Source organism: Ixodes scapularis, unplaced genomic scaffold, assembly GCF_016920785.2.
Source record: "Ixodes scapularis isolate PalLabHiFi unplaced genomic scaffold, ASM1692078v2 PGA_scaffold12__126_contigs__length_90152505, whole genome shotgun sequence".
Taxonomy (NCBI): domain Eukaryota; kingdom Metazoa; phylum Arthropoda; class Arachnida; order Ixodida; family Ixodidae; genus Ixodes; species Ixodes scapularis.
This window is the reverse complement of record NW_024609838.1, coordinates 44,192,479-44,207,116: the sequence shown is the minus strand read 5'-3', so window position 1 is coordinate 44,207,116 and position 14,638 is coordinate 44,192,479. Positions and strand designations below refer to the sequence as shown.

The 14,638-nt window shown below is 46.6% G+C and overlaps 1 protein-coding gene across 2 annotated transcripts; it reads right to left on the bottom strand.

The window, feature by feature from the left end:
• Positions 1-2,657: 2,657 nt before the first annotated feature.
• On the bottom strand, positions 2,658-14,368 carry LOC115319185 (SAGA-associated factor 29). 2 transcript variants are annotated; one of them, XM_029979054.3, is made up of 5 exons: positions 14,074-14,368; positions 13,083-13,280; positions 11,830-12,058; positions 8,265-8,413; positions 2,658-4,089 (listed from the first exon to the last, which is right to left on the bottom strand). In XM_029979054.3, the coding sequence occupies exons 2-5, from the start codon at positions 13,155-13,157 to the stop codon at positions 3,679-3,681; spliced, it is 864 nt and encodes a 287-aa protein (XP_029834914.1). In that variant the 5' UTR covers positions 13,158-13,280; positions 14,074-14,368; the 3' UTR covers positions 2,658-3,678. The 2 variants fall into 2 exon arrangements, with proteins under 2 accessions (XP_029834914.1, XP_029834913.1); XM_029979053.3 differs by having other exon boundaries at positions 8,265-8,446; positions 14,074-14,336.
• Between the last annotated feature and the right edge of the window lie 270 nt (positions 14,369-14,638).

Sequence of the window (14,638 nt, the reverse complement as noted above, 5' to 3'; positions counted from 1 at the left end):
GCGTTACTTGTGCCAGAATTGGCAGAGGCACTATATTCCTCCAAAAAGACTTTTCGCTCTTGTCCCTCGGCTGGCATCAACGTTACTAGAACAACTCGGTTGGAAAACTACCCCAAAGCCTACTTTGAAAAAGTGGCACTGATGCATAATCGAGAACCCAACTAATGGTGATTGCAACGCCGCCATTTCTACTGCAGCGGCCATTTGGGGAACTGCACGGATTCTTTTTATTCAAGAGTATCGCATTCGATAGCGTCCACCTTGACTGCTATTTTGGCTTCATTTGGTGTTGAAACGTATACAGTGGAAGGCAGGCACATAGCCAGGGGGGAGACTCATGGGGCCCGGGCCCCTTCTGAAATCTTTCATTTTGCTGGGACCTCCTCTCCCCCCTCCCTCTCATACAGCATTTTGTCATGGGCGGGTCCCCCCCAAACCAAAATCCTGGCTACGTGCCTGGTGGAAAGGAGAGCCGCCAACCTGTCCCCCAAGCAGACGCGCCGCAGATATTTACAGAAGTTTGGATGCACCCAGGTCGGGACGTGCTACTTAAAGACACTGGTGAGACATGGCTGTGTGAAAAAATATTTGGGCTGCAAAACCCTGTAAACTGAAATTGTGCACAAACATTGCACTCCCGTCATTTTGTAATAGTCTCCAATAAAAGTTCTTACAAAGACTTTTCACTTCTTTTTACAAAGAAACATGCTTTCTAAAAGCTCATGGTGACCACAGTGATATGTTCAGCACACTAGAAACATTCAGCGACTCTAGCAGTAGCCATATAAAGTAAATTTCAGGTTTCAACTCGTCGCTAAAGGGTGGCGTTATTTTATTTAGCTCGGTCTCGGTGGACGCCAGCGGTCCAGGTTTCAAGGGAGAGTTTCCCAACCGAGTGTTTTAGTAACGTTAGGCTGGCGTCGAACCGGCAACCTTTTTTTCAGTTGTCAAGACGCAGTACCCCTCCACCGCGGGCCGAGGGGTACCGCAACATATGTAAATCGTGTCTGTAATGCATCGAGCTGGCATATTGTACATTGAACTTGATGGTAAACCCTAGAATGGGTGAAAAAAATGCAGACACTGGGAAAAGAAATGGTAGGGAACAAACAGATCTGTATAAAGTAGTACATATTCATTGTTAGCCAGGGATGGGCAGTATTTCAAATAAATACAAGTATTTTAAATACGTATTTCAGATACTTTGTTTATTTTGCATTTGTATTTAATTACAAATTGGGTAATGTACTTGATGTGGGTATTTAAATACTAAAACGTGGGTATTTCAAATACAATTTTGTGGGCGAAAATACATCCCTCAAATTTATTGTCACTCACCAGAGGAGGAAGAAAACTATGTTCTGCACCGAATGCAGTGTCTCTCAATCAAGCACCAGCCTTTAGTGACTTTGTGATTACAGTGCTAGTCCAGGGCAAGAATGGTGACGAAATCGACATTCACAGGCAGACTGGCTAAATAAGTGCCTGCGACAACTTGCGACGCTTTCCAGCCTGATTTCCATCCATATTTTTGCCTGGAACATTCTAAATGCGCGGGTTGTCCAGATTTTCGTAACTGGTGCGAGTTGCAACAATAAAACATTCTCTAGCTAGTGCTGCGCGTCTTGGTCGTCTCGGTTCTTTGTTGGTCTATACCAAAATGTAATCGACAAAAAAAGCTACTTGAAGCTCTGTACCTTTTTCACCTATTACTTCCAAGCTGATTACATTTCTTTTTATTATATTTTTATTACGTTACTAGAGCCTCGCACACTAACTCCCGAGTGTGCGATGCAAAATTAAAATGAGATAGCGAGAAACCCGTTGCAGGTGCCCTGAAGTCGCTGACGCAAATTTTGAGGAATGTATTTGGAAAAGCATTTGGAGGAGACCAAATACATTTAGTTGTATTTGTATCTTGTACTTAAATGCTTTTTTGAAAATGCAATTAGATTTGTAATTAAATACATTTTTGACGATGTATTTTGTATTTGTATTTCAATACATATTTGCATGTAATTTGCCCATCCCTGATTGTTACTAATGTACTGCAGTTACTTGCACTTGCTTGCTTTGAATGGAACTTCAGTTGAAAGCCTTCAAATGTCTGAATGTACTTTAATGTGTGTGTATGTGTGCATATTTCTAGCATTGGTAAATGTTACTGAAAAGCCCATCATAAGCATATTGCAGCTGCTAATTTCGATTGGGGCCATGTAGGGTCAGATGTAAATGAAGCTAAATCTTGGAAGTAGAGCCCAAGGGAACTAGATAATATTTTGCACAGTTCCACTTTTCTGGGAAGCTCTTATTTATGGGGGCTGCACATAAACAGAATCTTACTGTAAACTGAAGGAGGTATTCGATAGACACTGGCTCATCTCAGATCTGGTCTCGGACAGGTTCAGATCTGGTTCAAGGAACCAGATAAAGCAAATCTAATGTGTATGCGACACTTGGTAATTTCACACGTAATTGCTTGAAGCATGCCACTCGTTCTCAAAAACCCCAGTGCAAATCTTGCCAGTATTCGGCAAAGCACTGCCGTTAAAAATTTCTTGGAGCATATGGGCTTGTCTCTGAGCAGTACTATAGAATGCGAAATGACATTCACTGCCTGTCTTGCAGCAGAAAATGAAGAAATGCTCCTTGAGCCATTCAGCTTGTTATGTTTTTTACTGGTATCATGATCGCCTCTGGTGCAACCACAGCTCCTACGACCGGCTTCCCCACAAGATCGCTCTTGGCGAAATCCACGAAAAAAAACTGAGACATCCGGTGCCAAATATTTTATATCGGTGCAAGATTGTGCAACCTTGCAAACTCTACAGCCAAGCTGTCCCAGTTCACTCGAGTTCAATTCTGGAACACAACAAAACCACAGGCACCTGCGACAACACCTCCTGAACAACAGTGCCAAACTTTAGGCATCGCCCCAAAAAAGCCTCTGCCTTCTTTGGGTGGCACCGAAACTTCAGCGCTACGGCTTTACTATCTTGGAGGTGTGGCCTGCAAACATAGATCCCCACAACCCCGAAAATAGAGTGGGATTTGTCAACCTGTCGCAGTGGTAAGTCCGTTGAGGCTCAGTCACGTCCCTCAACTTCTGGCGCATACCATGCGATCGTAGACCAGGAAGCAAAACCGTTCCGCGTCAAACCCGCACCAACGCGACACGCAGGCAGCTGCGGTTGGCCCTCACTTCTTTTGCGTCTCCTTGCAGCAGATGATGTACTGCAAGCAGCAGCGAGGCCTGGAAGAGCACTAAACCGCCAGGCAGCTTGTACACCGGCATGCCGTATACGCACGTTGTCTGCAGATACTGAGCCGTCGCCGGGGTCTGTTGGGGCCTGGCTCCAGGCAGAGGCACGCGGACGCCTACTCTCCGTCAAAAGTATACCCAAAACAGACTGGAAGTGGAAGAAAAATTACGCTCCCTTCCGCTAGAAATCATGAACGACACAAAGTCGCAGCAAAAAGTACCCTCCGGGGACGCCCCCTCTATGTGTACCACACATCTGGCACCAAACGAAACCGTCACCCTCACTTCTTCCATGTCTTGCAGCGGACAATGTAGCGACGGGCAGCGTCTTGCGTGAACAGCCCTTGACGCACCAACGCACACCTGACACTGGATTACACCGTTTTGCACCCAATGCGCACCGACGCAGAGGCCCTTCACTTCTTCCGCATTTCCTTGCAGCAGATGACGTAGCGCTGCGCCACCGCGAGCGGCGGCGAGTAGCCCTCCGGATATGACGAGTCCTCGAAGAGCACCAGGTAGTCTTCTTGGGGTCCGCCGGGCGGCTCATGGACCAGCGCGCGGTAGAAGCATGTCGTCTGCGGGTACAGGGCCATGACCAGGGCCCCCTTGGGGAACAGGGCGCCGGGATCTGTGGTGGGGTTGGCCCTGAGCAGGGGCAGGGGCACCACCCGTCGCCGGCTGAGGGTGTGGCGCTCCTTCTGCTCCTCGTCGATGTCGTCCACATCGTACTTGCAGCTGCCGTGGTTGTAATGCAGCACCTCGGCCAGGATCCAGTTCTCGTCGTCATCGGGTCCGCGCGCTAGGGCGGCCACCATGTCACCGACCTGTGGGCGTGGCAGAACGTTTGTAAACTTTCCCGCAAAGACATTTTTCCTTGCACGGCCTTAGCGCCTGTCCTGTATACTTCTTGTCCTTGTCTTTTTTGCGCTATTTTATATGTTTTATTAAAATGACGATTTTTTGAAAAAGTCATAGTCATATGTCATCCTGAAGAATGCTGTCAAAAAGGTTTATTTTTGTAGATAAAGTATTTACTTTGAAATAAATTATTTTTGACGTACCGGCGGCCAAGCGTGCTTCGTAAAAACACTCGTGGTCGCACAAATTCGCCATTCTCAAAGCGCGCTTGATCCGCGTTCACTAGGGCTAGCACAGACAGGCACCCCTCATTGGAAAGAGTGTTTAACCCCCCTTCTTTCGGTATAGAGCTTCTTGCGAGACATTGTGCGCACCAAGCGTGAAACCCCATAGAAAACGCTGCACGCTCTCTTATTGGCCACACCTCGCTCAAACCTGCCACGTGACTCCATGCGGCGTGGAGTGTACACCAGTCTCCTGCATTCATACTTCACCGAGAAGCCAATTCATATCGCTTGTTCCACTGGGATGGACTTTAGGTGCCGATTGAACCGAAGCAAGACTCTTGAAGAAGCGGGAAAATCACCAGCATCTCGGCCACATAAGCCAGCCTTCTTTGAGGAGATAGCGAAGGAGCTAGTTCTCTTGTACAACGGCCTGTCATGGAGGGATTTCATTGAAAGATGTTCCCAGATAAAAACCCATAACGCGAATGATTCTTTCGACACCTTGATTTGGAAAAGGTGCCCAAAGGTCGCTTTTCTAAGTGCTGTCGAGTGTGCTGTACCTTGCAGTCTTCAACCTGGGTCCTCGAGGCTTTGAGAAAGTTCTTTTGGAGATGGGCACTGAGCCAGGGAGCAACCAGATATCACAGGCCGTGAAGGTCACTTGGACAAAGGTTGCAACGGCCCTAGTGAAGGCACTCGAGCCCTCCGAGGCATGGCGCAAGACAAACGATGGAAGCTGTGGCCAAAGCACAGAAGGACAATGCAGAGGAGAAACTGACGTATGCTCCTGGAGCATTTCAGGTCAAGTGGCAAGTGCCATCTAAAGTGGAACACAATATAGATTTTCTAACGCGTTTTCCTCAGGTTCATGTTTTGACCATTTTTTCATTGCTCAAAAACTATAGTTCAATGACTAAAGTACCTTCGTAACTACCGTGCGGTTTTTCTGGATTGAAATTTACCGGAGAACTCGACCATGTGCTTATTTTTTTAAGATTGCTATTTCTTTAGTGAGAAAATGTCAACTTTTGTAACAGTAAAAAAAAAATTTAAAAAAAACCTTTTCGAAGTTTACTTTTTTTGCTAAATATGGCACTTGAAAATAATTTGAAACCCATTACCGATTAGTGTAGTCACTCATCCTCATATCCAAGCAAACAAATTGCGACATTTTGGTACTGTTTTGTAACGACAGTTTTCTTCCCTGGGCACTACTAGTTGTATAATATGTTTGCCATATGAGGCTGTAACTTGGCCAAAAATTTACCTTTCCAGCTGAAAGGTGGTGTAGCCTCCGAAGTTTGCATGCCTAGTATACCACGACAATTTCATTGAAATAGCACTAGTACTTAAAACGTAGACCCTCAAGGGTGTGCCTCCCTTTAACCCTCGAAGTGACAAGTATACTCGTTATACATGGTTTAATTTTGTGCCTGACTCGTTTGTTTTCGGTAAGTGTACTTTTTTGTTTAGGAGACTTCTGTTTCGGTTTGCTTCTCCATTGCTGCAGAATTGCGAATCTGCCATTCAACCTTTCGCTCCGTGGCAAACTCTGGGATCTACGAGAACTCAAAATCTAACAGCTGTGAAAATGAGGAGGCTACAGTTCCGAATAAAGAAAGCGCCGAACAAGGCCGCTCAAAACGGGTGCCCTCGAGCTGTAAGATCGAAGTACCATTTTTGCAGAGAGCCGCGTCCCAAAAAGTATGGCACGAGACTGATGTCTTAGGTTAAAGGTACACATAGACATTGACTTATGTTGTGCTCGTAGGTAAATGTCTTAAACGAGTAAACATATTTTATAAAACTTGCTACCGCGTCACCACACAGAAGGAAAAAGTGCGGCACGGGGAATGCACCGGCAAAGAAAACATGGCAGTCAAAAAGCTCAAGGGAAGCCATAGACATTACCAAATTAGGAAAAAAAATTCAAGTTTGAACGTATAGTAGTATTTTTAGAAAGGTATGTTCGTAAAGTTTTCTCTGTATTTCCTTAGTAGAAGCATTGTTTCGTATTAAAATTTCGACGTATGTAGTCCCCTCCCCGCCCGTTGTAGCGTGCGCAGCGCAAAAACAAAAAAAATTGGTATGCTTAGCGTACTATTTCCGCCTATGTGTCGAAAGTACTCCCGAAGTGGCAACAAATGACGTCACAAAAGCCGGAGCATCATGCTGTTGGATATCGCATTCCAGGCGGTTGGTCGTGGAAGTCGCGGCAAAAAGCACGAGCAAACGCGAGTGTCGTCACGGCGTCCCGGCTGCCAAAGCTTCCGTGAACTGCCAAGCTGGAGGGCTATCTGCGGCAGAAAATGCGTTTGCCACATCCCCTGCCGTGACACCGCCAGGATCGCGATCGCGACAGTGCGACACTTGCACGACGTCATCGAGCAGAAATCGAGGGACCACTTTCTTTTTGGATGCAATAAACGGACCAGTTGGAGACGCACGCGCGCAGCCAAGGCACGGTGAAAGGCAACGCGTGCATGCTGAAGGCGAGGCGTTCAGAAGACGCAACCTGCCGTTCTTTCTGATTATAGCAAAAGTGGTGTCATTAGCAGACGACTCGTTCATGCCAATAACGTCACGACGCTTTAGTTTAGGGGTGCAAAACTCAAAAGTCACGCGGGCCAAAAACTTTTTTTTTGAGGATTGCGCAGGTTTTCTCCGGCATCGTCGCACTGGTTGCCGTCTTGAGCACATCTCGCAGTGTCACGTCCACGGGCCGACGGCAGAGACGCTCACCCGCATGCTTTGCGTCTTTCACTACGTTTTTCAAAATACGAGGGGCATTCATAAAGTTTGTATTATTGTCACGAAATAATAGAGATTAAGCAATCAAACTCGAGTACGAGTTAAGACTTTCTCTACATGTTCACCACCACACGTTACCCACTTTTGCCAGCGATGGACCACATGCCGGAGGTCATTGTTCTAGAACTCCTCCTTTCGAGTGTTCTAGAATCGCTACGCTTCAGCAATCACTTAGTCATCGTCCTTAAAATGCTTTCCTCTTGTTTGGCCACACTGGAAGCGTCAGCACCATTTAACCACAGTTTCGTAAACTTGGGTGTTGTCCCTGAACAATGCTCCCAGATTGGAATGAATATCCTTGGCATTGCTTCCATTCCAATGGGAAACAAAGGATCACTGCATGTGCTTGGCACCGACGGGTGGTTCCATTTTGGTTTCAACTCCCTAGTGGCGTTCCGCACTACTATAGCAAGCGATGTGTACACTGTGCAGAAACTAGAGGAACGAGCCAATTCGGCCCAATTAAAGATGGCATACCTTGGCAACATAGTTGGGCTACTCGCAAAGGTCACAGATGATTTCTTGGCCCCTTAGAGCAAAAAAACTTGGCAATGTATTTAAACTAGTTAGCCCAAGTAAACAAAACTGCTTCATTGTCCTATTGCGGCAGCGTGCCATGGCAAGAGAGTTGAGCTTAATGAAAGTGAGAAATTAATTTCATGGCCCCTATAAGATAACCTACTTCGGCAAAATAGTTAGGCTACTCGCGAAACTCACAAATAGTTCCCCGACTCCTTTAGAACAAAACACAGTGGAAATGTAATTAAGCTACTAGCCAAAGTGAAAGAAAATCACTTCAAGGTACCATCGAGGCAATGCACGTTGAAGACGGACTTGGCCTATAACGTCGCACTCTAACATTTCCCTGGTGCCTTTATGACAAAACATTGTTGCAACTTACTGAAGCGAGATAACCAATTGAAATGAGATCTCTTCAGGGTCCCGTCAAGACGGCACACCATGCCGATCTAGTAGGTGGGCTGCCAGCCAAGGTCACAAATACTTCCCAGGCCATTTTAACACAAACCACACTGTCAACATATTATAAGCTACTAATTTGGGTGAAAGAACACTGTTTTGGGCTCCCGTTGAGACAAACGTACCTTGGCGACGTAGTTGGGCTCGGCCGGAACGGCACCGCAAAGTGGCGGCGGCTTCTCGTCCTCCTTGCTGATGAAAAGGGGCAGGGTGAGGGCGTTTTGCTGCAGCATTTTCATCAGTGCCCCCCGCCGCAAGGCCTCCTTGGGGCGCTCTGAAAAAGAGGTGCTCCGCCTGCCTACGCTGCCTGCAACGACGGCACAGGCCCACAATTACCGCCAGGAACAGACGCCACAACACTCGGCGCCGGGTCGACTTCTCTTGGGGAAGAGGAACGAAGACGCTGGTGTAAGTGGCATCACTGTTGTCACCGTTGAATGCAATGTAGCGAGAAAGCATTCCGTTTTCCGGTCGAAGTACTATGCAAGTCGCACCCCCTCCTATAAACAACCGTTTTCACGAAAAAGTCGGTATGCATGGTGTACTCGCACAACGGACCTTTTCTGCAAGGAGTGGATTAAACGTCAAGATTTGAGGTTACGTGTGCCGTGTCACGCATGTTCGCTAGTCACCCACAGGGAGCCGCGGAGAACCTGAGACCGACCCACAGAATATTTCATTTTCTTGTCGGAGCAACCAGTCTCCTCCTCCTCCTCCTCCCCCCCCCTCCTCCCCCTTTTTCGGGAAGAAGTGTGGCTGGCAGCATTGATCTGGGCAGTGCCTTTCTTTTCTTTTTTTTTCCCCCTGCCTTTTGTTCGGTAAGCCACCAAAGGTCGCAGAAACATTAGCGGAGACTAACCCCTTACCGACTCAACTACGTGCTACTCGGTCGTGCGAATGCTCGCTCGGATTTTCTGAACCAGCTCCTCCTTTTCATGGCATTTCCTCCTCACACCTCTATGACATACTTGGTCTTCTCCAGAGTGTGAATCACCATAAGTCATACCTCTGTATAAAAGTCTATTCACAATGCATTTTGTAGGTGAATCTTGTGTTACAAAACTAGGTTTCGTGAAACAAATGCCTTGTGTGAATGTGACCGACAAAGTGGTGTGCCTCTGAAAAAGGTTGCGTGCACTCCTTGCTTCTGGAGCGATATTTCGCTGAAACCTCACCGAGGCCTGCCAACCACCTGAAGGAGAAATGCGGACATTGCCAATGGCTGCTCTACATCGCTACGACGTCTGACCTTCGAGGCGGAGCCAGCTTTTGGAGAAGTCTTATTTTTGGCCAATCCCACATCCGAGCAAAGCCGAAAACAGAACATGGCGGTGAGCAACAAGCGGAGAAGTGGTACGTAGGTACAAGTTGCGTATGGGCGATATGGGTTAGCAGTAGTTGGAGGCGTGGTGCAGATTCATCAACAGTCACGACGAGTGCAAGCGCTGTATACAAAAATGATGACTAGAGATAACGTATCATTTATCGGTGCAAAAATGTCCGAAATACTTTGAGATCATTCGCCTGTCCTTTGACGTTCGTGGTGTTTCTTGGGTTTGGGAAGCCTAGCAAACCCAGTGAGCCAAATCTGACAAAATTTATGGAGTGGTATCAATAAAGTAGACTGTATCTTCACACAGTGCATACTTCATATCATTTTGATGCAAAACACTTGATATTCCATGTGCAGATGACAAGGTTTGGTGAAATTGTCATGAGTCAGTACATTGCAGGCTTCGTGCGTCGTGTGAACAGGCCGATTTTGCGAAATCTCCATTTCGCTAAACCGTTATGTGTTGAAAAGATTCATTCTGTGAATAAGCCTTAAGTTGCACTTCTTTCTACGGTCAATGTGGCAAAACTGGATTGATGCTAAGCCTGCACACGTCTGTTACGAGCATGACATACGTGCAAGTGAAAAGCCGTTTCAATATACTCACCTACGTCCTGCACATTAAAGCTCCATGCACATAAAACAAAAGCAGATTTAAGTCTCACATTTAAGTCACACCGTTGAATAAAATGCATCAATGGATATTTGGGAAACAAAAATATGACTCATATGTTGGAATATGCGGTACAGACCTTTCCAGCGTCTATCAAAAAGGCAGAAATTGTTGAGCCGCTGCACTGCGAATGCACAAACAGCGTCTGGTATTTCGGAGGAGAGAGATACTGTGCACGCTCAAATGCGTTCTACAGTCCAGTAGACCCAAGACGGCAGAGTGCAGAGGGCGATTTTTAGATTGGTCTATTCGCAACTCCAGCGAACTATAAAGGCACAGCGCGCTGGTAAGCCAAAATGGCGGACAAAATGAGGTCGTTTTCGTCGTTCAGCTGGCGGACCACCATCTATTTCTTGCACTGCAGCGTAAAATCGGTGTTACATATGAAAGCAAAGCAATTTTTCGACGGTAAAAACCTTCTTCTAGTCAGTGCGTAGGAATGACATGGTGGAAACATAAAAATAATTACTGAATGAATGAATTTGGAGGTTTCTGGCGCAGCAGCCACATAGGCCATAGTGCGCCTAACACATGGTGAGTAAATATATCACAAGACTAAGGGTTTATATTGCAGTAGATCAAAATATCAAATATCGCTTAACAAAAGTTGTGGATTAAAGTTGGTGTAAAATATTGATGTTCTCTAAAAAGTTAAAAACTTGTGTGTACGGAATAACAGGCTCGTCCCCAAGCAAAAGTGCCAGGTGAAAAGGTATTTTTCTGAAAAAGATAGGAAAGTAGGAGCGGCATTCATCATTAAATTGTGGGCACACTAAAACGATATCAAGTACACTTAGGGTTTCTGAGCAGTAGTCGCATGTTGGTGGGTATTCGCTTCTTAAAGGTAGCCATGAGTCAAGTGTGTGTGACCTATCCGCAGTCGGCATAAGATGACCTCATAAAACCTTTCCCGGTGTCTGGCACTGTGCCATTCACTTAAAACAGGCTTAACTGAATGGAGCTTATTGTTAGGATCAGAGTCCCATTCTACTTGCCAGGATTGCTTTATTTTATTTCGTAGTGTAGTTCTATTGTCTGTCACTGGGACGACTAGCAATCTCAAAAAATTCTTGGTTTATAACACTGGCAGCGACAACTGTCTTGTTGTATTTTGTCAAAGAGAGGTAAAAATGATTACTGGAAACATTGTTTGTTTCTATGCTGCCTACGAGAACCAAGCACCGATAGCAGACGACAGAGTCGAAACGACCTCCTCTCTTGAGCTCCTCAACGCTGCCGCTACGCTGCCGCTACGCTGCGTCGATTTCGCTGGAGTCGCCAATAGGCATGAGGATGGACTGGTGCCTTTAGGGCCCCTATTCCACCCACGCATCAAAAGTGGTCCTTAAGTAGCAGCGAATTGCATCAAAGGACTGTTGTGCCATCAGATGCCGCAACCCTGGAGGTCGGTCGTAGAGGTTCCAGAAAAAAAGAGCGTAGTGAGCGCAAGTGTTGCTGTCGTCACAGCGTCCCAACTCCTAGGTCCTGAAGCTTCCCCAAACTGTCAAACTAGACAGTTGTCAAGCTGGAGTTAAAGTTCAGGCCCCAATTCCAAAACCAAAGTTCAGGCCTCAATTCAAAATGGCCCCCCCACAAAGGACCGAGTCCAAACCCCTCCCACTCCAAAGTCGCGGTGGCAGGCAGACGTGCAGGATCCGAACGAACGAGCAAACGGTCAAGCTACCAGAGTTTTTGGCGGCAATGCGACGCTCGTTGCGCACGGTGCGTATCTCGAAGATGATGTCGAGCGCCTTGCGGAGAAGCTCCTCCTCGCTCTCCGCGTCCTGGAGGGCCGTCTTGTACTGGCCACGCAGCTTCGACTTGTAGTACGGGGAGAGCTTCTGCTCCTGCTGAATCCGCTCGTGCGTCTTGCTGATGTTTGTCAGGTTGTGCTCGCTCCGATTTCTCTCTTCCTGCATTCGGAAAGGCGGGGCATGGCGTACAGCAAGAGAGCATTCAAAATGCGTCTTCGGCGCATTTTGAACAAAGGGCAACGTAGAGAACGCACAGGGAAAGCGCGACGACGAGGCAGCCGAGTGCGCACCGTCATCGGTTGAGACCGGGGGGGAAACGAAAGCATGTGGCGGGCACATTTGGAGAGCAAACAAGCACGCCAAGTCCGCATAGAGCAGACAAACTTGCACGCCGTACGATCATTGACAGACTTATACGGTGCTCACTAGAAGTAATCAAATTACTCGTAATCCATTACTTTTTGGAGTAATGCTGCAATCATTTGATCAATTTTTATTAGGAAGTAATTACAAGAGTAATCTGACTGCTTTTGAAAGCAATGAAATTACTCACAAATTTTACTACCTTTTCTCTTCCTAATCGCACCCTCGGTTTCTACGAGTTTCCTTCCAGGGAAACGATTTCCTGGTGGGGAACTCGTAGAAACGAAATGAAAAATATAGCCGTCCGTTCAAAATACAAAAGGTGCGACTGTCATAAGCAGATGTTGTTATGTTTAATTTGTGCCTCAATGCGAGGGGTGTACGGTTCAATTTTTATTCCAGTGTCCCTCCAAGCTCTATGAGTAGGTTTGGTGTAACGAACCTGCATGGATTTCAGTAGGAAGATTCCAGCAACTCAGCGTTCCAGATCTTCACAAGGAGGACAGAACATTGCAAGAACGCATACAAGGAACGAGAGATTGTGTGAAAAGGCTTGAGGCAACCCCTGATGTTGCGTGGCATTCAAGGCCACTTTCTACCCATTCCAATTTCAAGACGCAACAACTTTACACATGGGATAAAAAATTGAAATCGTCTCGTTAGTAAGGACCCCTCAGTTTCCCCCAAAAAGGGTTCATAATACGAGTTGTCCAAATAATAAGACAAAAATGGGCGTATTTACCTGGTTCGTCCCCAAAAGTGTTGTCTACACGGTGGAGTATCCATATTACCAAGACATGACTGTATTGCATCCACTTGCCTGACATTGCGTGATGACATGCGACAGCTCTCGCAGTTTTTCCTGGATGACAGCGTTGTCAGCTTCCTTCTGCATGGCTGCCGCGTTGGACGCTGTCTTCTGCTACTGAATGGCTTTCTGCTCAAGGTGGCGCAGAGACACAAACAATCCAGCATATATGGCGTACATCCAAGCCACAAGCCCAGTGCTGTAGGTAATCTGGAATTCAGGAAGCAGGTCTGCTGAGACTGTCTTTCAAAGTAAGGTTCGCAAGACTGGTCAGCTTCCAAAATGGAAGAATAGTTTACTTTAAAAGCTGAGCGACCAACAAGAGTGGCAGTGAACTCGTTGTAGGTGTCAAAAAGGACAGGGTGTCACGAAAGAAAATTTACACGGTCTTTTTCACCACAAAAATAAACTATAGGCATCGCCGAACGCTCATTCTCCGCCCAAAGGTAGAGCTAGAGGTCACAACCAGATGCCAAAGTTTCAGCCCGATCCGATACCTTAATCAAAAGTTATAAGTGATTTTCTGAAAATTTCAATGGGAAAATGGAGCCCATATTTGCCCGTTTTCGGTTTCTGGTGCCATAGAGCCCCGTGTGTTTGAAGACTCCGTCGGCCGCCATTTTCCCATTGAAATTTTCGGAAAATCACTTATAACTTTTGAATAAGTAATCCGATCGGGGTGAAACTTTGGCATCTGGTTGTGACCTCTAGCGCTACCAATGGGCGGAGAATGAGCGTTTGGCGATGCCTAGTTTATTTTTGCGGTAAAAAAGACCGTGTAAATTTTCCTTTGTGAGTACACATATAAAAGAAGCCAAATGTTGTAAACAAAGGGCCAGGAAACAGTACCACTGTCTCGACGCAAATGTAGATGTGTTCATTTTGCACAGTGCAGATGAAATGTTGTAGAAGGCAGGGCATTCGTAGGGCAAGGGAACGCAAAAACCCACTCGCTTGAATTATCAACTAAACACTTTAGAAATAGACTCGTCGCTTGGCTTACCGATGTAACGAGATTCCGCACCGTTCTGCGACTGAGTGCATTCATTGAACTCTTCGACTGAGTAGAGGGTTTCCCACAGTTCCCACGCCGCGAAGACGGTAGCCCACGAAGATGTCACTAATCCATTAAAGACGCTGTTCTTTGTGCAGACGTTTCTACGGCTCCCATCACGGTAGAGGCAGCTGTTCAATCAGTTCAATGGTTCAATCGCGCATTCCCGTCGTCCCCGCTTCGTCAGCTTGGTCGGCTTGGTCGTCGCTGCTGGCAAGGTAGGGTTGGTAGGGTTGGTCAGGGTTGGTAGGGTCTGGTAGGGTTGGTAGGGTTGCTGGGGTTGCTGCAGCCCCGCAGCCTAATGAATAGGTAAATGGTAATGTAATGGGCGGTAGCTTACGCCGCCTAGCCAAAGATTTTGTCGTCCTTTTTTTTTAATTTGTATAAATTTTACATGAACACATTCCCCCCCCCCCCCCCCCCCCACACACACACACTTTTTTTTTTATAGTGTTTCCATTGCTTGTTTTATCAGGAGTTTTATCCACAGAGTAATGACTCTATGGTTTTATCC